The sequence below is a fragment of the Zootoca vivipara genome, chromosome 4 (genome assembly GCF_963506605.1).
Source record: "Zootoca vivipara chromosome 4, rZooViv1.1, whole genome shotgun sequence".
Taxonomy (NCBI): domain Eukaryota; kingdom Metazoa; phylum Chordata; class Lepidosauria; order Squamata; family Lacertidae; genus Zootoca; species Zootoca vivipara.
In genome coordinates this window covers 75,443,130-75,466,357 of record NC_083279.1, presented here as the reverse complement: position 1 = coordinate 75,466,357, position 23,228 = coordinate 75,443,130, and the positions used below count along the sequence as shown (strand labels likewise).

Genomic DNA, 23,228 nt, shown 5'->3' with positions numbered 1-23,228 from the left:
GTCAGCGGGAGCAGGGGGATCCTCCTCTTGCGGCTGCAGCGGTGACGGAGGCATCCCACCGCCGTCCGTACGGCTCTTGGGTGGCGCCAGTGGCAAACCACTATGTGCAGCACATGTGTGCGACACCGTGCATGTGTTGTACGTAGCGGTTTGCTGCTGGCGCCGCTCGAATGCTGTACGGACGGTGGCGGGATCCTCTGCTCGCAGCTGCAGCGGCACAATGGCTGCTCATGCCGCTGTGCCCAGGGTGGGGTGGCAGGGCAAGCACTCACAAGGGTGCCTTCTTGTCACCCTCCCAGACATGGAACCCGGGGCGAACTGACCCCCCCTGCCCCCACCTTCAACGCCACTGTTCCAGATACCCTAAGGTATGGAAGTAACAGTGAACAGGAAAAAAATGCAAAGCTTCATAGCTGGCAGGTTGCTGTGAAGCTGCTCTTTATTTCCCCTTCTCACTGATGTTATGATGGCCCCAAGCTGAATATGGATATTGGCGAAGCTACTGATGCTGTGGGATGAACTTTCCCCACTAGTAGGCAGCATTCCCAAATGGTCTCTGACTAAGTCATACTCAGATAAATGGACTTAAGTTAGTCACAACTAATTTATCTAATTTACTCTGAGCATGACTCAGCCTGTATTCACACCACACATTTAAAGCACTATGATACCACTTCAAACAGTCATGGTGTTTCCCAAAGTATTCTGGGAGCTGCAGTTTGTTAACGGTGCTGAGAATTGTTAGGAGACCCCTATTCTCTCCCATAGTTGCAATTGCCAGAGTGCCTTGTGAAGAGGCATTGCTAAATCACTCTGGGAACTGTGGCTCTGGGAAGGGACTGGGGGTCACCTCTCAGCACCCATCAGAACATAAGAAGGGCCTGCTGGATCAGGCCAATGGCCCATCTAGTCCAGCATCCTGTTCTCACAAAGGCCAACCAGATGCTTGTGTGAAACCAGCAAGCAGGATTGGAGCACAAGAGCATTTCCCCCACGTGCGGTTTCCTTAGCAAGCAGCAGTTTCCAGAATTCTTAGGAGGAACCCATGACTGGTCAAAGTGGCATCACAGTGCTTTACAAGTATGGTGTGAATGCAGCCCTAGTTGTATACAACTTGTGTTTGGCAGAATTGGGATACTGAGACCATAAGCTTCAAAGATGAAACTCATCGCCAACACTGATGCTGCAATTTAAGAAGGATCCTTTTCCTGTTTCCATCTCACTACTCTAGATCAGAACAAGGCTTTTGTCTCATTTGAATAAAAGCATATGCTGATATCTCAATGCAAAACATAAAAGGGACAGGACCAGAACACAGATCCTGCCCCCGCTTCTTAAAAAAGTCTGTGTTTGAAACCAGCCTTCTTTAAGTAGGGAGCAAAGACGAAAGGCCAATGAAATTGACAAGCGTGTACACAACCCTGAAATTATGATTTTTTTTCTTGGACCATTGATTTGTTAGTGTGTGAGAAAAGTTTCAAGCTTTTCATGGCTGTTGGTTTCTCATTCCTCACAAGAACTTGTATAAAGTGCATACTGTATATGGAATTCTCCTATTTTAGGAAAGGTTTCTTCATCTCTTTTTTAATAGCTATATAGAAAGAACCCTGGATAATTATTTGCAAGATTGTGCAAGGAGGTTAATAAGCTGCATGCCCTGCTGGTGCTGGATGCACTTTAAACATGCATTTGGGTACTTGCATGTACCTGGCTTTAGTTTATAATAGCCTATAAAGAGGTAATGTGACATGGAAATCCCAATCAATCCATTATTGGCTTACCCACCACGTTTTAAACTGCTACACTTCCTCATTATGTGCAATGTAATAGTGCAACATCAGTTGTTTTATGGATCTTTGAGTTACACCATCCCCGTTTAACCTCAGATTCACCTTTTATAGCCAGTTGCTATGAGTCACTGTGGCAATCTAGAACAGGGGTCGGCAACCTGAGGCCCCTGGGCCACAAGCGGCCCATGGGGGTTGTTTAACCAGACCATGGACCCCTGCCATCCACTTGGTCGGCTCCCGTGAGCCGTGCTAAACCGGAACAGAGCAGAGGGGGGGACCGCCTTCCGCAATGCTGGCCAGCTTCCCATTGGCTGGAGGAAGCTGCACACGCCTCCTCCATGCCGGAAATAGTGTTTGCGCATGCATGCATGCATGCATGCATGCACACACACACACACACCCCAGTGTCTGCGGGACCGTGAACTGCCCCAAGCCACAAAAACTTTGCCGACCCCTGATCTAGAAGATCCCAGGATCTGCTACAATGGAGCATCACAAGAGTCCAGATAGGCTTATGGGCAGCTACTACCCTGTGTTATCCTCTTTACAGTTGCCTCCTCTGTGAGGATTTTCAGATGCCCACAGGGAGCACAATTTCCTTTGCCTTGCCTTAGGGCTCAGAGGAGTCATGGAGGCTGGCACAAAGCTGCACCATTCTTTACAATAGGACTGGGGATTATCAGTATAGTGTAGGGTTGCCATATTTCAAAAAGTGACAATCAGAACAGAAATTTTTAAGGGAAATTGCCATATGTCCGAAATTTTTTGGGCATTTTTTTCGATTTTCGCCCGGACACTTCTTCTGATTGCAGTATGGCAAATATGCCTGGGAAATTCTGGAAGTATGGCAACCCTATTATAGTGGCGCCTGGGGAGTTTTGAATTGGCTAAACTGTGTGGATTGTTGCAGCCAAATGTGGTGAGTGGGATCATGCTCTCCATCCATCAAAATCCTGGGGGAAATTATACTTGTTGAAAACACACGAAGCCCAGTTAAAATAATAATTAAAAAATACAGAGCTCCAAACAGATGAGAGCATTCTAGATGGCTGGTTTGTAGCTGTCCGAATGAGTAATCACCTTCCATCAAGAGTTTTGTAGTTTGTTCAGTTCTTGATAATGTGAACAAGTGTAATAAAAACATAAAATAAGAGAGTGGCTTTTTACATACATTATTGAAGCAATAATGCTTTTGCTATAACGACTGCCCCATGGGGAAAAATGTATAAGCTACAGAACTTGGGGCTGGTCCTGGCACAAAGGTGATCCGTGCATTGAGGAGGGAGAGTGAACCTCAGTCCATTCATAAAAATAGTAGTGAATGAAAACTGAGCTTATATGCCTTTGTGATTGGCCCTGCTTATTGGCCCTTCATTGGTTTTGGTGGATGTCTGGCATTGGCACTTATTCTTAAAAGCACTGAATCTTATTAGAGGTCATGCAATGGAGGACCAGGCAAGAACTGTCTTGAGGCTTACTTGTATACCCTACCAGGTACATAACCTATGTGCTTAGGCCATGAATGAATTGCTCTCACTGATGATACTAACAAGCAACTTGACAGAGATGGGTCCAATTGGTTTTATATCAATTATGCTTTTATAATGAACAAAAAGGGTTCAATCAAATATCTTTCATTCCACTGGCTGAAATCCTTTCTCCACTTAAGCTGCTTAAATGCCATTACCTTTGTCAGTATTTAAATAGACCAAGTGAACAGGATTGCTGCTATTGTGATCTCCCCATCTCAGGTGTTTCGTATCTCAAAGCAAAATTTCTATAACCTCTAGATATGAATTTTACCATCCTGCATTTCTTCTAAAGCCTCCTCAATAACACTTTGAGAACCATGCCTTAAAAACCAAGGTTTTTTTTTTAATTCAACTAGAGTGACTGGTGAATGAACAGAGACCATCTTTACAAACATTATTACATTTTGGAACCAACGTTATTTTAAAAATCAAATGATTCTTGTAGGTTAATTATGTTTTCAAAGCACTGATGAAACATTTACTTTTGGAATTTTTGCCCCATTTGCTGTCTGTCTCTCTCACACACACTCGCAGACTAAATTCTGGTAAGTATAATTTGTACAAACACATTAGATGAGTAAGTGCTAGCCACTTTATTTTTAAAACAAAGGTTATTTATGTTTGGAATTTCAAATCTCTTCTTTAATTTACACTGTCTGTAGAATAATTTCCTCTGCAAAGCATCCCCCCGTCCAGTCATTGTAAAGAGCACCCCTCACCATATAAATAACACCACAATAACGCCCAGAAGAACAATCCATGGCATGAAAAAAAAGATTGTGTTTATTGCCTGCTCCCAAACATGCCTTCTGCATGTACCTGTGTCTCTAAAAAGAATGTACAGAAAGGAGGACTTTTTGCACAGCAGAGTATGGATGATGGGACATTCATTCCACTGTAGACTCCCATGAAACTGTGTTGCAGCCAGCAACCAGGGAACTACAAACAGCACCCTACACAGATTGTTCTTAGACAGATCTACTGCCTATGAAATTATTTCAACAAGTAATCATGGCAGAACACGCCTAGAAATGGTGAGAATTTCTAGATGCAATGCGCTAAAATGAGGGTGCTTTTTTCAGCAAAACATGAGAACGAACAAATCTATCGTTGATCTCTCCAACAATTCAGATGCCCAGTGGATTGTTTTGTAAAGATCCCAGTAGCTGCTGGGTGACTATTTGTACCCCTGGTACAAAACCAGACTCTACAAAAATCATCACAATCCAGATTCTGTAACTACGTAGCACTTTGGCTAGACCATCAATTTGAGTGCTGCAGGAAAATGTGTTGATGATAAAGCCCTCTTTGGGGCAAGTCAAGATTATTTAAGATTATGCACTCAGAGGGTTAACATATGCTTGTCATATACTGTAGCTTGGCTGATGAAAACATTCATTGCTTCTATCCCCTTTGAAAATTATATATATATTTATTTATATATATATATGTATATTAGAAAAAAAAGCAAAGTAGTCTTAACCCTTTGAGGATCATATTTAGCAGCAAGTCACAATCTAGACAAAGAACAAAGATGATTTCAGTCATTTGGGAAATTATTATTACGAAGATACTGTAAGCACCTTTTCTGTGGTTCCTTCTTCAAGCAACTGATACAGACAAAAAAGAAGAAGAAGAAGAAGAAATCAAATGAAACTGTTGCACACAGGTTTGGATGATTTTTGTTTGTTTGTTTTCAGAATCTCAAAGGGTTAAGCCAAGACTTTCAGCAAAAGTGTTTTATTAAAAGGGTGAATTAGGTGAGCGAACAGTCTCAGATGAACTGGGTGAATAGTCTTCCGATTCGGAGTTGAGATCAGGTGGTGCTTGTTGTGCCTTGCAGTGCCCCCTCACATCCGGGTTGCGTCTTCGTCGGAAAACCTGCCTCTCCTTATCAAGAGCGGTGGTCTGGCAGGGGCATAAAATGAGAATAAATGAAATTAGGCTGTGTATGAAATGCCATATCTGGCTACCATATGTTCTCCATTCCACCCTTTGTTTTCCCCAGGACTGGGGCTAAAATCAGTCTGGGTCAAATAAAAAACTCTTCCTCCATCCACCCTTCTGTTTTCAGCCAGTTTTGCTCATAACTCATAACACAGATAAATTCACACAAAAGGGCCTGACCCAAACTATTAAGAGGCAGCGTGACATCGTCAAGCATATACAGTGTGTGTGTGTGTGTGTGTGTGTGTGTACGCGCCATATGTTAAACTTCTGGATGCTATTAATTTCTTGGAGTAAAGGGTTCAGGTTTCAAGGAGAATGCAGACTGACCCTACAATTATTCCCTTTCGAAAGTAAGCCTCTATCCTGACAGGAAAGGTTAAAAGGTGATTTGATTTGAATGAAGGAGACAAATATTTGCCAACATTAAAAAACAGTGAAGGTATCAAAAAAAAAAACCCAGCCAAACCCAACCCTAGATTCTTACAAAGCTGTCACACTAGAGTCAAAGAAAGGGAGAGGAAAGCCAACTTCAGAACAACCACACACTCATTAGCAAGAAGAGATGTTATTCTACATTTCCAGGGAGCTGGTGTTACCTATATTTATAGGATGTACACCTGTGTCTATATTGCATATTCCCAAATATATCCCTATGCAAAGCCGGATTTCCCCTAAACTATGAAGGGCAGCATAGTCAGTGCTCTGCCCAGTTGCTACTAATCCTTTAGATGAAAAGGAGAACAACACAATCAGAAAGCCTGGGGAGAACCATTTTGCAGACTGGTTTGATCTATTGCTAAAGAGAGAAACAATGTTCACAAAGTGACAAAGTGGTTTGTATCTTTGGCAATAGGAAAAGCTGCAAGAGAAGCGTCAAGCCAGCCCTGAAAGCTATGCACATTTACTGCCACCAGCTCCGCAAATACATTTTGGGTGTATTTATCCAACTAAACAGTTCCTCTAGCTCAAATACACGGTACTTTTGGCTCCCTCTCCCCAACCCTCCCCCCATATGTTCTGGGGCTTCCTCCAACTACCCAGAAGAGAATTAGGCGGCACACACAGACAGAGGACGTTGTGCAACCCAAAGTGCTTGTGCTGGTGGAACTGTTTTCTTGGATGCCACCCATTGCTTCTGGAATTTCCAAGTCGGCATTAATTGTCCAATTTAACTCAAAGCATAAATATGGTGCTTAATTTTCACAGAGCCTCTAAGTTTTGTTGATTTGGGAGGAACTGTCTACGGTGAATTGACTGCACATGCCAGAAGGATAAAAACTTGGCCTCTAAACTGCAGATATATCCACTTGGGAGCAAAGGAGGTTAAAAACTACCGGATTGTCTAGAAACCAAATGAATGCAAGTGTTAAGTAGGAAATGTTGGAACGACTTCTCTTTATCATGATGGGCTCTTTTAAAAAATAATGCAATCAAGAGGTTATTCTACTTCAAAGGATGTATCATTTTCTCTTGGGATATGCATAACTGTGTTTTTTTTTTCCTGGAAAATTTACCAGTTAACTGTAATCCTGGTTAGAGAACGGAGATATATTTATAGACTGGGCATTTCTGAGAACAAGATGAAAACTAAATCCATCAGGTTAGGGGAGAATAGCATTATAGCAATCCATGCTCTAAAATAATGCAATCAGGGCTTGAAAATGATGTAATAAAGGCAGAAGACGGAGAGGGTTTCTATAGCAAATGGATTCAGTTAGGCTGAATTGTTCCACTAATAGTTTCATAGTTAGAATCTTTAGAGCTGTAATACAAAGTGGAGGAAAAATCATATTTGGGTTTTAAACAACAGCAATAATTTTAAATAAGAATGCTAAAATTCAATTGCGATGGTTTGCCAAAGGTGCTTTGTTTACTGCTGATCCTTTGGTAAAGGTCTGACCAGTTTTTAAGGGCCCATGTGATGCTTGGCCTTAAAACCAACTTTATTATTATATTTTAATATGAAGCAGAAGACAATCCAGGTCATATTCATGTTGCAAATATAGCATTTACAGTACATAGTTCTCTGAAAGCAGTGGAGGGAATGGCATATATTACCATTCAATGACATACAGATTTGCATTTTAAAGTATTTTTTATGCTCCAAAGGCGTTTATTTAAAGGTTTGACCCACATCACATAATTTTTATATTAATCCCAGACTCAAGATGAAATTCCTCCCTTGGTATTCAAGTCTAATTTAAAATATGAAGGCTGCAATCAAGCCTCCAGCGGCATTCTGCAAGTCTTACTGAAGTCAATTGCCCTGATCTAGCTAGGGCATAGCTGCCAAGTACCCCATTTTCCCCGAGAAACCCCCGTATTTTCTTACCATTTCCCGCAGGTGTCCCGAATGGCAAAATACCCCGTATTCCCCCAGATTACGGAGCTCCTGCCGGTGGCCATGTTCCTCTGGTGCCGCACTGGCACCAGAAGTCGCTTCTACGCACTTCCGGACATGCATAGAAGCGACTTCCAATGCCGCTGTGCCCATTTCCAAAATGTCTGCAGCGCCAGAGGTTGCTTCTATGCATGTCCGTGTGTAGAAGCGACTTCTGGCGCCGCGGACATTTTGGAAATGGGCACAGCGGCATCGGAAGTGCGTAGAAGCAACTTCTGGTGCCGCGGCGCTGCTGATCCCAGATTTTTCAATCCGGAACTTGGCACCTATGAGCTAGGGCCATGCAGAAAAAACAGATGCAGACTTCTGCGGATGTATCTAGCTGTCTGTCGAAGTTAGGAAGTTGTCTTATACTGAATCATAGCATTCATTCATCTAGCTCATCTAGACTGCACTGACTGTCACTTGCCAATGTTCGATCCTAACCCTGCCTATCACTGCCAGGAAGTGAACTTGGCACTTACTGGATACAACACATGCACTTTGCAACTGAGCTAAGGCCCTTTCCTATAGTATAGCACAAACAGGTGCCATGTGTGTAGCCTCCAAACTGCTACATCTAACCAAACCACACCACCTCTCAGAGTTCATGTGCATTATGCGCACAAGTTTAGATGTGCCTAAGTTGTGGGCTTGCTGTATATAAGTGTTTGGAACAATCCAACAAACCTCAGGCGTTCATGAGCACACTATGATGGGAATGACATTTCTCAGCTGGAGGAAAGTGGAATTCAGAGTTCCAAGGGAAAAGTCTATATTGGTAGCAACCTAGTAAAATTGCATGATTCTTACAGGGGATAGATAGGCAGCTACCTACTGCGTATTTGATTAGCAGATTGTCTTTAACAGGTTGGTGCTAATTAACTCTGAAGCATCCTTCAGGAAGCGCCAAGGTCTGCAACACCATACAGACATTATGCTGGCCACAGTAGACTTTGCCATAACCAACGTATTTCTGAAAGTTTTCATTGGAGACCCACAACTTGGCCAATTGCCCTGGCTCTGGAAGACACACCCTCCACCCCCAATTGTAGCAACTTTGAAATACATGGCACATTTTAGCTGTTGGGTAATTATTTGTCTACTAGCTCAGTAATCACTGGAGGGAAAATATTCACTTTTTATGGGCACGGTGACTCCCCCCGCACCTTTCCATTGCTTTTGTTTTACTGCTAGCCATGCACATACAAACATATTCGTTTCATTAATAAAAGAATAACGGGCGTATGTTTTCCCTCTTAGTGCATGCATTATTCATATTAGCTACAGGGCTGGAGAGAGGGCAGTGCCAGCGAGATACGCAGCTGTTCGTGCATTAATCTAAGAAAGGTTCCCCTGCCACATCTCTCCCTCTTTTATTCTGCTTGCCATTTTGGATATCTTCTGTTCACTTTGCTGAACTAGGGCTATATTATGTACTGTTGTAACATTTGCTCGGAATATTTTAAAAACTCCCACAATCACACCATTCTATTCCACTTCCATTAGCACCCAATGGCCAATGCTTATCAGTGGGCAGCTCCAAACTGCCTGGCATTCAATAACCCATCAACACTGCTTGAATCTTTAAAAGGAGGAACATCAGAGCCTGCCTGGCCTGTGTGATGTGCAAGTAGCTTTCCCAAGAGATGTCTTGTGGGTGGCAATGAGAGAATGGGGAAAGGCAGGTTTAATTCCTAGCATCTTTAGGTAGGGCTGGGAAGTGTAGGCAATACTGAGCTAGATGGATCAATGATCTGACTCAGCATAAGGCACATTCCCCACTGTTATGTACTGAGCTGAATCCTAGAACAATAGGATTCAGAATCAGCGGGAGCTACCCAATCCAACTCCAGGTGGAAGTGAATCCGCAACCTGATTGGCCTGCTGGAGCAGCCAATCAGGCGGCTGGCAGAAGTGAATCTGCTACCTGATTGGCCTGTAGGAGCAGCCAATCAGGCTGCAGGCAGAAGTCAATCCACAATATAATTGGCCCACAGGTGTAGCCCTGAAGTAGCCAATCACGCAAGGCCCATTGTGTAAATAATGTATATAAGCAGATGGTTTTGGGAAAAGAGCTATTCGTCTTCTCTTCTTCTCCTTGATGAATATGAGCTGAATAAAGAGCATGAAATTCACTCTCGACTCCGAGTATATTTCACTGGCGACGAAGGTGGGATCCTGCTGAGCTGACCGCCACCACGCACTGCACCGCAGCACCGCCACCTGCTGCACCGCTGCATCGCACCGTGCATCCAGGCTTCAGCTCCAGGACCCAAGGAACCCAGAATGGCAACCGACAGCAGCTTCTTGCCATTCAAACCAGCATCAGGAGACTGGGAAGGGTACGCCGCCCGTTTCAACTTCCTCCTGCAAGCGAAAGAAGTCACCAACGATGCCATGAAGAGGGCGACATTCTTCAGCGTCTGTGGAGAGGAGACGTTTGAAATCGCCCGGGCTCTCCTTGCACCTAGAGATGTCGCTACCGTCTCTTACAAAACAATAATGGAACGGCTGAAGGAGCACTTTTCACCACAGCCCTCGGTGGTAGCTTGCCGAAATGCCTTCTACGCAAAGCGGCAAGCCCCGGGGGAAACCATAACTGGGTTTGTGACCTCCCTCCGCCAAGCCGCCCGGTTATGCAACTTCTCAGAGTTGGAGAACATGCTTCGTGACCGCCTCGTCGGTGGCCTGAGGGACGAGATGTTGCAACGACGCCTCTACGCCAAAAAAGACCTCACGTTCCAGATTGCTCTGGAGGAAGCCCTGGCAACCGAAGCCGCCGAGAGGTCAACGCAAGAGGCACGACCGGCCCCGCCATCCCAACCGAGGGTCTACCACGAAGACCTCACCGACGAATCCGAATCTGACAGGGAGGAAGTACACCGAGTACAGCGGCACACTCAAGCAGCACACACACCACAGCAGCCTCGACGAGAAGGAGGGAACTGTGCAAGCTGCGGGGAGAACCACGAGAGGAGGACCTGTCGTTTCCGCAACGCAGAGTGCAGGCAGTGCAGAAAATTGGGACACATCGCCCGGGTGTGTCGGGCTCGACTCACCCGTCGACAAGCATCAGATGACCGACCCAGGAGCCCCAGGTCACACGGCACCATGCACCAAGGCAACTCGACGGAGATCACGGACTACCAGGTATTCCAGTTGCCCCATCCCAGCACAGAGAAAATTTATATAGAGGTACAGATAGAGGGAGCCCCATGCCGCATGGAGCTGGACACGGGTTCAACTCTATCCATAATCTCGGCCCGAACATTAAGGGAACTGTGCCCTAATGGGGGTCCCAAACTAAGGCCGGCCCCATTCACCCTCCGGGACTTCCAGAAACGTAAGGTCCCTACAATGGGGGTGGGGACATTCAGGGTGCAATATCGAGGGCGAAAGCAACAATTGGACTTGCTGGTAGTTAAGGGCCCCTACGTTAGCTTACTGGGACTGGCATGGTTTGGACCTCTGGGGCTAGCCGTTACCGGGGTGAACCGCACTAGCTTACAAGTGGACGTGGACGCCATATGCAAAGAGTTTCCAGGGGTTTTCGATGGGGCATTGGGACGATATACAGGACCCCCCATTGCCCTACAGCTAGACCCCGCTGTACGACCCATCAGGCACAAGGCCCGCCGGGTCCCGTTCGCCCTGAAACCCCGCATAGACGAGGAATTGGACCGGCTCGTGGAGCAAGGAGTGCTGGAGCCGGTGCCCAACGCCCCCTGGGAAACTCCAATTGTCACACCCGTCAAGCCTAACGGTTCGGTCCGCATCTGTGCAGACTACAAATGCACCATAAACAAGGCTCTCACGGCCCATGCATACCCAGTGCCAGTGGTCAGCCATGTCCTCGCCACCCTGGCTGGGTCAAAAATCTTTGGCAAACTGGACTTGGCCCAAGCGTATCAACAGTTGCCTGTGGACGAAGCCACAGCAGAGGCTCAGACGATTGTGACGCACAGAGGGGTCCCAAGGGGACAGCAGGGCAGTGAGGCCTGTAGAGCAAGAGGGGTGGGCAGGGGAAGCAGAAGCAGTAGGCACAGAGGGGCGCCCCGAGGCTGGAAGGACACCGGAACCAGAGTCACAACCTAGTGGTTCAGTGGCGCCAGACCAGACAGCCCCGGCACAGCCAGCAGCCTCGGAACACGAGCCAGAACCAGAACCCCTGACCAAGGAACACCCCAGGCCACAACGCACACGGAGGCGGCCAGCAGACCTTGGGGACTACGAATGCAACTTCCCGGGCAGGACTGGAACTTAGAGGGGAGGGGTGTTATGTACTGAGCTGAATCCTAGAACAATAGGATTCAGAATCAGCGGGAGCTACCCAATCCAACTCCAGGTGGAAGTGAATCCGCAACCTGATTGGCCTGCTGGAGCAGCCAATCAGGCGGCTGGCAGAAGTGAATCTGCTACCTGATTGGCCTGTAGGAGCAGCCAATCAGGCTGCAGGCAGAAGTCAATCCACAATATAATTGGCCCACAGGTGTAGCCCTGAAGTAGCCAATCACGCAAGGCCCATTGTGTAAATAATGTATATAAGCAGATGGTTTTGGGAAAAGAGCTATTCGTCTTCTCTTCTTCTCCTTGATGAATATGAGCTGAATAAAGAGCATGAAATTCACTCTCGACTCCGAGTATATTTCACCCACATTCCTAGTGGTCCTTTTTGTGGTTGTCCTCCAACTATAGACTATTCTCTCCAGGGAAGCTCACAAACACTGCCATCTTTTTTGGCTCCAGAAGATGTATTTCTTTCTTCAGGCATTTGGACATGGCCTGGCTTTGGGTGAATATTAAGTGCTCATTCTTTTTTGAAATGGTGGTGGGTCTTTTATGCTTTGGGATTATTATTATAACAACATACTGCGGTATATTTGCATTATATTTTTAAAATTGATATTGCTTCCCCACCCCCCTGCCACCTTTTGCACTCCATCCAATTCCTGATGGCGGGGTTGAGTGGCTATGCTGCTTACCTAACCTCCTGGCAAATGCGTCATTCCTGATTCGTGAGAGGGAGAGTGGGAGGGGCAAGGTAATAGGGAGGTCGATGCTGTACAAAGGTGACAACAGGAGCACCGTAATGCCTCTGTCAGTGCTCACCACCTTGCCCCCTTCCACTCTCCCTCCTGGTAAGCAGCAGCGACCCATCTTCTGGGAGGTCAGGTAAGGGCTGCCATCCCACTCCATTGTCCACTACTGACTCCGTCTTAAGACTGTTACATAAAGCAGACTTTGGAACATCATAGAGAGTCTCTTCTCCCTCTCCATAACTCAGTTTGGCAAACCATTCTGTCCTAAAAAAGAGTTCTGAAGAACTCGAAATGTTGTTCACTGCTTTGTGATATTTTAGTAAGTTATTAACATTATTATTAATATACCCCACCTTTTCCTCTAAACAGGACCAGTGCTATTTTTCTAGAAAAGGAGGTGCCAGAACTCCCTCGTTCTCTTAGAATGTCAATGGTGCCCACCTGAGAGGTGCCAGAACTGAGTTCCAGTGAGTTCTGGCTGGAAAAAAAGGCCTGAACAGGACTCAAAGAACCACTAAATTCTGAGTCATCGAGGCCCTTCTCTCAGTCCTGCCACCTTCACAGGCACTGTTGGTGGGAATGCAAGAGAGGGCCTTCTCGGTGGCTGCTCCCAGACTCTGGAACTCCCTCCATGGAGAAGCTAGACTGACTCCCTCCTTGTTGTCCTTCCACCAGCAAGTGAAAACTTTATCGTTCCAACATGCTTTTGGGAATGGACAGCTTTTAAGGAAAGAGCTAGTGCCGTGCTGTTTTTATTGTAATTATTTGTATGGCTTTAATAGATTTTATAGGTTTTATATTGTTTTACGTCTAACAATGCTTAATTGTTTTTCAATTATTGTTTCTCCTATGCTTTTAGTGCTTCTCATTTTTAGATGTAAGCTGTCTTGAGTCCCATCAGGGAAAAACACGGTGGTATAAATAAATGCATAATCATTATTATTACATTCCTTCGCTGATAAAATCACTTAGACTTGGCCAAAACTGCCCACTGCTGCCACTGCTGTCAGAAGTTCCAACTTGACCCAATTGCATTGGATCACTGTTGACTTGGATCATATGAAAAAGCGGCAATATCCTGTACTATTTGAATAAGGCAGTCGTCAGGTTTCTCAACAAAAGCCTCTCAGAGCAGGAATGACCTGGCAAACTTTAGAAAGTCTAAATACACAATGTCTACTGGAGAACTCTTATCAATATGCTTGTTGACACTCTCAAAGAACTCCAAAAGATTAGGTAGGGCTTACCCTTGTGGAAAGCAGTTCCTCATCAGCAAGACTTGTTCTTCTATATTCTTGATTATTCTGTCTTTTAAAAAATTCTATCCACTAGTTTTCCAGGAACATATATTAAGCTAACTGGCTTGTATTTTCCTGTATCCCTGTTTAAAAACGGTTAGTGCTTTGGCCACTTTCAAATTATCAGGTACAGAAGTTGATCTTATGGGATAAGTTACATATTTTTGTCTGAAGGTCAGCAAATTCCCCTTGGAAACTTGCTCTGTGTGGGGATGCCCTAGAAGAGAACTCAGAAGCTGCTGTTGGTGTAAAATTTAATTCCAGCTGCAAGGTACTGTAAGGTAAAGGTAAAGGGACCCCTGACCATTAGGTCCAGTCGTGACCGACTCTGGGGTTGCGCGCTCATCTCGCATTATTGGCCGAGGGAGCCGGCGTATAGCTTCCAGGTCATGTGGCCAGCATGACAAAGCCGCTTCTGGCAAACCAGAGCAGCACATGGAAACGCCGTTTACCTTCCTGCTGTAGCGGTTCCTATTTATCTACTTGCATTTTGATGTGCTTTCGAACTGCTAGGTGGGCAGGAGCTGGGACCGAGCAACGGGAGCTCACTCTGTCACAGGGATTCGAACCGCCAACCTTCTGATCAGCAAGCCCTAGGCTCAGTGGTTTAACCACAGCGCCACCTGGGTCCCTAAGAGTACTGTACTGTACTACTACTGTACTGTACTGTACTGTACTGTACTGTACTACTACTGTACTACTACTGTACTGTACTACTATTTCTACATAAGAAGCTGCCTTATATTGAGTCAAGGCCATTGGTCCATCTGGCTCAGGATTGTCTAAACTCACTGGCAGTGGCTCTCGAGGATTCCAGGCAGGGAGTCCCCCCCCCCCCCAGTCCTACCTGCAGACTGAACCCGGGACCTTCTGCATGCAAAGCATCTGCTTGAACTGACCAATTAGCTTCCGAGCTCTATTAAAGGTGCAGTATCCTTAAGCTCTTGACAACCTGGGACCTGCATAATTACAGGGCTGTCTTTCTTCATATCCGCTCCCCAGCTAATTAACATTAGGCACCTGCTCCACATTTCATCACTCTGCCAGGCCAAGTTGATCTCAGCAATAACTCCCCCCTCCCCACCCCCTTTTTTGCAATGCAATGCAGCTAAAGCCATGGAATACCTTCCTGGCAGAAGTTTGCTGAAACATCCTTGACGACTTTTCAAAAGGGACTGTGGGACCTTCTTATTAAGAAAGGATAGGGGGAACTGTATTATTTTATTCTTATATCCCCCCTCCCCCGCTCCCCCCCCCAAAGGAGCCCAGTTGAGCTAGACACCTAACTACAGAAATTTGGGTTGCTTTTACCAATGAAGTGGTGGCCTTTTGTGCCTTCAAAGCATACCATGGAATGGATAGGAGCTGTAACCCAAAACATCAGGAGGGCAGCAAGTTGGGGAAAGCTGGTATAAAGGATAAACTTTCCTGAGTCAACTTAGCACCAACCCCATCGCCGTTATTCACAAGTGATTTGGGAACTCCAAAATACTGTTTAATGTTTAATTAGGTAAAGGGGCCCCTGAGCATCAGGTCCAGTCGTGTCCGACTCTGGGGTTGCAGCGCTCATCTCGCTCTATAGGCCGAGGGAGCCGGCGTTTGTCCGCAGACAGCTTCCGGGTCATGTGGCCAGCATGACAAAGCTGCTTCTGGCGAACCAGAGCAGCGCACGGAAACGCCATTTACCTTCCCGCCGGAGCGGTCCCTATTTATCTACTTGCACTTTGATGTGCTTTCGAACTGCTAGGTGGGCAGAAGCTGGGACCGAGCAATGGGAGCTCATCCCGTTGCAGGGATTCGAACCGCCGACCTTCTGATCAGCAAGCCCTAGACTCTGTGGTTTAACCCACAGCGCCACCTGGGTCCCCTATGTTTATGTTTAATTGTGTTTAATTATGTTTTTGTAAATGCTGGAAGCTGCCCAGAGCGGCTGGGGCAACCTAGTCGGATGGGCCGGGTACATATTATTATTATTATTATTATTATTATTATTATTATTATTATTATTATCATTATTAGTAATTTGAACAAGTTGTTTTTGGATTTCACAGGCCACATGCCATCGACACGGGCTCCCATGAAAAGAATCTGCCGTAATTACCATTTGCAGTCTCAACGAAGGATTCATTATGAATTAATCAATGCAATTGCCATTGTCATTACAGGATGGAGATAGCTTTCTATACATTGCTTGCCATGTTATGTTCATTTGACTTTAAGAAAGGTCAGTGAGCAGGACATACTGCAAGCTATCCAATCTTAAAGAGAAAAGTCACGGCTAGCCTGCAGTTGCCTCTCTTATTCTTGCCCACCAAAATCAAATCACTAGAAGGAGGCTATCGGAACCAGGTCAAAGTGTTTTTAAAATTCAGATGTTAAATATGTTAAGAGTAAGGTTGTTCAAGGCTGGTTAAATATTGATATAACTTGCTCAGTGAGGTGTGGGAAATACAATGGAAATGTGAAGGGTTACAAAAACCCTGTCAGTTCTTTCTCTCAAGAGGACAATGTTTTGCCTTCGTTGTCTCTCTTATTTTTCTTCGTGTTTAAGCTTTCTTACTTTTATCTTTCTGCCTCCTGAAAAGGGCAATTGGGTGTCCCAGCAGAAAAACATTTCCAAGTGTTAAAAACACATGGTATGTCTCTCCCAATATTGCATCAGTTTAGACTGACATACCATGTTTAAATTCTCTCCACATTGAAAAGCAACAACAACCCCCCTCTCTACCTGTAGAAATCAAGCACACGGGGGCAGGAGGAGGACGTTAGCCAGGGGTAGCCAATGTAGTGCTCTCCATATGTTATGGAATACAAATCCCATTATCTCATGGCTGGGGTGTGTGTCCTAGTCTACAACATCTATGAAGAGTAGGGAATTTTTAATTCCTCCACCTGTATTCTGGTGTAATCCTGAGAGAGCATTTCTAGATGTGCAGTTTAGCTTTGATTCTGATCTTCCAAGCAGTAGATGTGTATATATTCTGGTGCATATATCTAAATCCCCCTGGCACAGAGAACCATTTGAACAGGGAGAGTCACTCAAAATAAATGGGGGGGGGCCTTCAGGCGGGAAATATTTTGCACCAAAAGCAGGTCACTGAACTGTAAAGTGGGTTATGTTTGGGACTTAAATGGTCCTTATAGCAGGATGTCAACAACAATTTTTTAACATTAACTATCAAGCACTTTGCCCATTTTACAGATGGACAATGTTTTGGTTGCACTACTTGAAAAGCAGCTATCACAGTCGTGTGCTGTAATTTTAACATGTCCTGTTTAACATATATTCACTGGTGTTTAATGCCCTGTTTAATATATATTTGTATGCATGTATATATGTATGTATGAATAATCCAAAGCAGGATGTGTATTCGCCTTTGTATATTTGCACAGTTATGTCTTCCAGAATCCTAGGGGTAAAATGTTACATTAATTATCAATATAGCTCCTACCTTCTTAAGTACGAGAATCTTTCCAAAATTTTATCCACTCTTAAAATGAGCTTATATTGATGCCTTATTAAGTCTTCATTTACTCTCTGACTTCATGCAAACATTCAACCATGTTGTCCTTCATACTATAAAGCAGAGGAAAATCTGTCCATATAATACGAAGATATTTCAATGGTTATATTAGGATGTCATAGCAGTAGCCTGCATAGACACTGCTGGTATATGCCTAATAATTTTATCCAGTATTAGCAGCCATTCCTTACAAACATGTGAACATTTGTTAGTCTTGGGTTGTCAGAAAAATGTGCATTATTTGTTTCTAACATTGTCCATCGGAAAAGTTAAAATACTGATCAAAGGCTTAGAATACTTAAACAAATACCCCATTTTAAACATCACTGGACTGGCTTACAGTAAGAAAGATCACCGAGCATCTCCTCTACTGCAAAGCACCCACTCTGAGGATTATTTAAGAAACAACACCTGTATATATATTGAGAGAAAACTATTTCTTCTGGCCTAGTCTGCTGCACTTTGATCCATGCATTTTAGTTAAATTCTAGAAAGGGGGATTCTGAATTTACTGTAAATGCTTGCAATGAGCTGCTGCCACCATTGTGATAATGAAGGTAAAATTGTGTGTGTGAGTGTGTGTGCACACACACACAAACACACAGAGAGAGAGGTATGGGTGTAATATACAGTTTTGAAATACTAGTCTTTTAAGGAAAAAATGCATTTGGCAATCCTCTGGCAACCCCCACTCCATCTTAAAAAAATAAAAATAAAAATCACAAGCAGACCTGAGGAATATAAATATTAAAATCTAATAAACAGCTGTTGGATAGATGAAGAAGTGATTAATTTAGGAAAGGCTTAGCTTCTGTTTCTACAGCAAGATTAGACTTTTTAAAAAGAAAACACATCGCAAGTAACCACCCCGTTCTCCATTTGACAAGGACATAATCACAATCCTATCAACTTTGTGCATCACAGGATAGTACCGAAGAGGAGGGGGGATCCATGCAATATAGCCTTTTTTTAAATCTGTTGTTTAAAAAAAAGTGTAACAAAATATGCATACTTTAAAACACAAGCTTACCAGCACATATACAATGCATTTTATTTCATCGAACTGGGGAAAAGCTTCTAAATACTATGTTATGTCAATGCATTGTTCAATTTATAAGGCAAAGGTAGTGGTTGGGGGGTGGGTGGGTGGGATTTAAAATGACAGTATATAATTTCACATCTCATAGAGAAAAGAAATACAGTATAAATCTATACACGTAGGTACTGATGTCCTGCTGCCATATCGTGGGTCTAAAACAGAAGGGAGCACAGGACAGTAGATGCCTTAAAACCATAAATGTGGAAGAAAATATCGCTTGAGCATATCCGTTTTGTTTTGTTTTCTGTATACACTGTCCTTTTAACTATAGGGGTAACTTGAATACTGAGCATGTGCAATGAAGAAAAAGCTTGCAATGTCAGTGTGAATAATGGGGTGAGGGAAGGGAATGAGGGGGTGTGGCATCTCAATCAAGGTTAACATGAAACTGATAAAAAGCAGCATATGGACTGGATAACGAATTAAAAAATAAAACAAAATGTTTATCCACTGAAGGAACTGGTTAATGGAGACTGCCAGCACGTTGCCATGGAAACACTGACTGTTGGAGCTGTACCATCTCATACCTTATCCAATACATTCCTGGTTGTTGGTAGTAGTCCAAAGAACCTGATCTCTTGATGGTAAAACCGTGGTCCAGCTGAGCAGAGAGAAACGGGGCAACTCAGTGGGTCGACATTGTGCTAGAGAATTAAGACCTCCAGACCAACACTGTCCCTTACTTAGTGCATATTTAATGTTCAAGTTTCACAAGATAGTACTCTAACATCCTTTAAAAATAAAAAATAAAAATCTATGCACTGGAAATGGGAAAATAAGAAAATGAAAAAATAAATAAATGAAAGGGAAAAAAGAAAGAAATTAGCCCTAAAAATCTACCTGGCTGACTTAAGACTCTCGTTTAAAGTGAGATAGGAGAATGCATTTATTTCAACTTCTGACAATTTGTTTATATAGCAACAAAAGCAGGCTGCCCCTTGGGTTTCACATACGTATATATCCCTCTCCTCGCCCCCTGTTTTATGGCAAAGGGTGTGTGGTGTTGCTGCTTTTTATTATTATTAAAAAAAATAGGGAATCATAGCCATTCCTAGCACCAGAAGAGACCAGACTACACAATGATCAAGTTATACTTCTTCATATTTGTCGAAATGTGCAAAGATAAAAGAAACACATTTTGACATTCCCATCAATCTTTGTATGTCATGTTTTTTTTTATAAAAAAGATCTTTAATCTTGTAGTTAAGGGATACTCAGGAGTCCTGAAAAACTGTATATTACTGTACCATACACATGTGGCAAAAGGAGTAAATAAATGGTTGCATTGTAAAATCTTTACTAACTTGTACTAGATGTATGTAATTCAAGATGTATGTAAGCTTAATTTAATATTTTTTGTAGGGCAAAGTATATTGGTACATGTGTGTGTGGGGGAAGCACAAGTTCCATTTATTTCTTCAGTTGTACCGAGGCTGGGTTAGCAAAAAAAGGTGCTATTTTTCTAACTTTTCCACAGCGAATTGACACGTAGATGAGCCACTACTTAACAGGTAATTAAATGTCATTTTAGTCCTTCGGAGAGAGAGAAAGGCACACTGTTCAGTTTAATACTGGAGAATGCTATAATGCTAGAATTGTTACATGGAAATCTATTAAATCTATATTTATTTTTGTTTCCCTCATTAGACATATAATGTGGTGACATAATGCTGAATGTTTAGAATTCATATTACGAGAGGCAGTTTGAAACATTTCCAGATTTTTACTTATTGAAGCACACACCCTGACTCTGAATCCACGCAAGGCATAAATTAATATGTTGCTTTGTTTATTTTGTTTCATTAACCCGTGCCTAGTCTTATGCAAAATATTTTAAAACATCCAAAATGATTGAACATTTCCTGCTGAAAATATGAGGCCCTTATCATGTGCGTGTTATAGACTGATCTATGATTGCCACCTACTGGCACACTTGTGTAGTGCACTTGTCATACACAATAGCCAACCTTTCAGGGGTTTCCAAATATAAAAATATTGCATTACTATTTGAATTTCTGGACTATTGTAATGGGGAGACACATTTGACCACATCTCTCTCTCTCTCTCTCTCTCTCTCTCTCTCTCTCTCTCTCTCTCTCTCTCTCTCTCTCTCTCTCTCTCTCTCTCTCTCTCACACACACACACACACACACACACACACACACACCCCTTTTCTCTATTTGCTAAATACAGCGCTGCTGTTACTTTAAACCTTTTTAAAAGGTTTTTTTTTTTAAAAGGCCCCTTTTCAGCAGGGGGCCGGTCCACTGTCCCTCAGACCTTGTGGGGGGGTTGGACTATATTTTTTTTTAAAAAATGAACAAATTCCTATGCTCCTCAAATAACCTAGAGATGCATTCTAAATAAAAGGACACATTCTACTCATGTAAAATCATGCTGATTCCCGGACCGTCCATGGGCCGGACTTAGAAGGCGATTGGGCCGGATCTGGCCCCTGGGGCTTAGTTTGCCTACCCCTGCTTTAAATAATATAGGCTAAAGGAACAGATTGCAAATAGGACCTAGAGGAAAGCTGAAATCCAAATAATACTTGAGATGTGACACCTAAATGACAGCTTGTTCTCCACGCTGACCCCAGCTTCTAATGAGTAGTGCACCTACAGGCTGCCTCCATTCCCCCCCCCCTTTTATCTCTCTCGGCTGAACCAATGGAAATATATTTGCACAGAGAAATTCAAGGCGAATGGCCAGGGAAGGAAACACAGGGAAGTCCTGCAGATCCACCTACAATTAGAGACACTGGGGGGAGAAGATGTATTTCTAAGCCAGCCTTTGCTCACCTGGAGACATAGCTGCCAAGTCTCCCGTATTCCCCGGGAAACCCCCGTTTTTCCAGCTGTTCCCAGCCGAAAAAACAGATTTTTTTTGTTTTCCCCCAGTTTATTCTGGCGCAGTGGTCATTTTGGAACTGGGCGGAGCATGATCAGAAGCGACTTTTGATGCTGCTCTGCCCAGTTCCAAAATGGCTGCAGTGCGACATCTGGTGCGGCGGCCATTTTGGAACTGGGCAGAGCAGCATGCAAAGTCACTTTTGAGCATGCTCCGTCCAGTTCCAAAATGGCGGCAGCGCTACTTCCGGCCTGCTACTTCCGGTCCGATCCCTTATTTTTCAGGCAGGAACTTGGCAGGTATGCCTGGAGACCTCCAGACGTTTCGGACTACAATATCCCTGAGCCTGACTGGTTGCCGAAGGCTGTTTTAAGCTGCCAAACTACCTACTTGCTCTCAAGTAATCATCTCGGAGGGAGTGCACCTGGGTAAAGCTGGTAAGAGGGTTCAACCTTCCAAGATTACTTGCAGGCCTCAGAAGAAGCCATGAAAAATGAAGAGGAATAATAAAAGGAATGGGTGGGGTTCTCTACCTTGTCTCCCTGGTGAGCAGGGGCTTCTTTGGTCTGCCATAAAGACAGAGGAAGTGGAGCCAATATTCCAGAAAGAAGCAGGAAGCCAATGCCCAAAGCTCCAAAGAGTTTGGGACTCCCTGCCAAACCCTGATGAAAATCAAAAGTGGAAAGTATCTGCACTAAATACAAGGTGAGAATTCCAAGTGGGGTTCCCCACCATGCAGACACAACTGCTTAAGTTATTGCAAGAAGCCTGCTAGGGCCAGTCTCTCAATTCTGCTTGCACTTTACCCCAAAGGTAAAATTATTATTATTATTATTATTATTATTATTATTATTATTATTATTATTATTATCATAATTGTGTTACTTATAGCTTGCGTTGGGGAAGAGGCAAGGTGCAGCAGATGCTGGAGTCTAATCTCTTGAAAACTGGGATGGGGTGGGATGATCCCTGGCTCCTCCTCCTCTTCCTCCTCCAATAGAAGTTTGTAAAGCTAGACTGACAGTGCCTTTTGTCATTGGTGATCGTGCCCTCGTGAATCCTGGCAACACATGACGCTGTCAGCATAGCTTTACTTCTGTCGTAGTAGGAGAAGGGAGCTACCGACCACATGTGGCATCAACCTAATCCGAAAAATGAGGGTCTCCCACCTTTTGCAGAAGTTATCACAAGCATTGGAGGGAATATGGGCTATTTAGCAATTTTTGGATGGTGAAAAGAAACACTCAAAGCCCCCCCCCCCCTGTTCTCAGGGTAAAGGCTGTACTCTTTGCCCATCACTAATACACACAGCATCATTCTCTGCACAATTCTCTAGATGGGATTGTATTTTTGGAACAGAGGTGGAAGTATCTGTTTCACTGCAGTTCTCAGGAAAATACTTCAACATTTCAGTGCAGAGTTCTCCTAATAAACACATTTTTGTCTGCTGTTTTGACTAATGTATGCTTTGTGAGCAAGCAATTCCTCCTAATACAGTATAATGCATAATGCATGCTTGGACATTATTTTCACTAATATATTCATTTTTATTCACACTTTCCCCCATATCCATGCATTTTTTTGTAAACATTCTTTGGCAGGATGATAGGATTGCAAAGTCTGGATAAGTGTGAATTTCATAGGATGGCTGTGTTTTGGTTCTCACATTGTTTGGCATAGGATATGTGGATATGCTTGATTCCTCTTTAAATGTAAACTGAATCAGATTCCTCCCCTATCCCTAGCTGGGAGGGGCTGTGTGG

The 23,228-nt window shown here is 43.9% G+C and overlaps 1 protein-coding gene across 3 annotated transcripts in view; it reads right to left on the bottom strand.

Moving 5' to 3' along the window:
- Positions 1–2,586: 2,586 nt before the first annotated feature.
- The window catches only part of DCLK1 (doublecortin like kinase 1), a 204,054-nt gene continuing 183,412 nt past the window's right edge, over positions 2,587–23,228 (bottom strand). Inside the window, exons 17-18 of one of the 3 annotated variants that reach the window (XM_060273781.1) lie at positions 19,143–19,216; positions 5,094–5,230 (exon numbers count right to left, since the gene is read on the bottom strand). In XM_060273781.1, the coding sequence (XP_060129764.1) occupies positions 5,173–5,230; positions 19,143–19,216 (132 nt within the window). In that variant the 3' untranslated portion in view covers positions 5,094–5,172. Of the gene's footprint in view, positions 5,231–19,142; positions 19,217–23,228 lie in introns of all 3 variants that reach the window. The other 2 variants (XM_060273780.1, XM_060273782.1) reach the window with 2 other exon arrangements.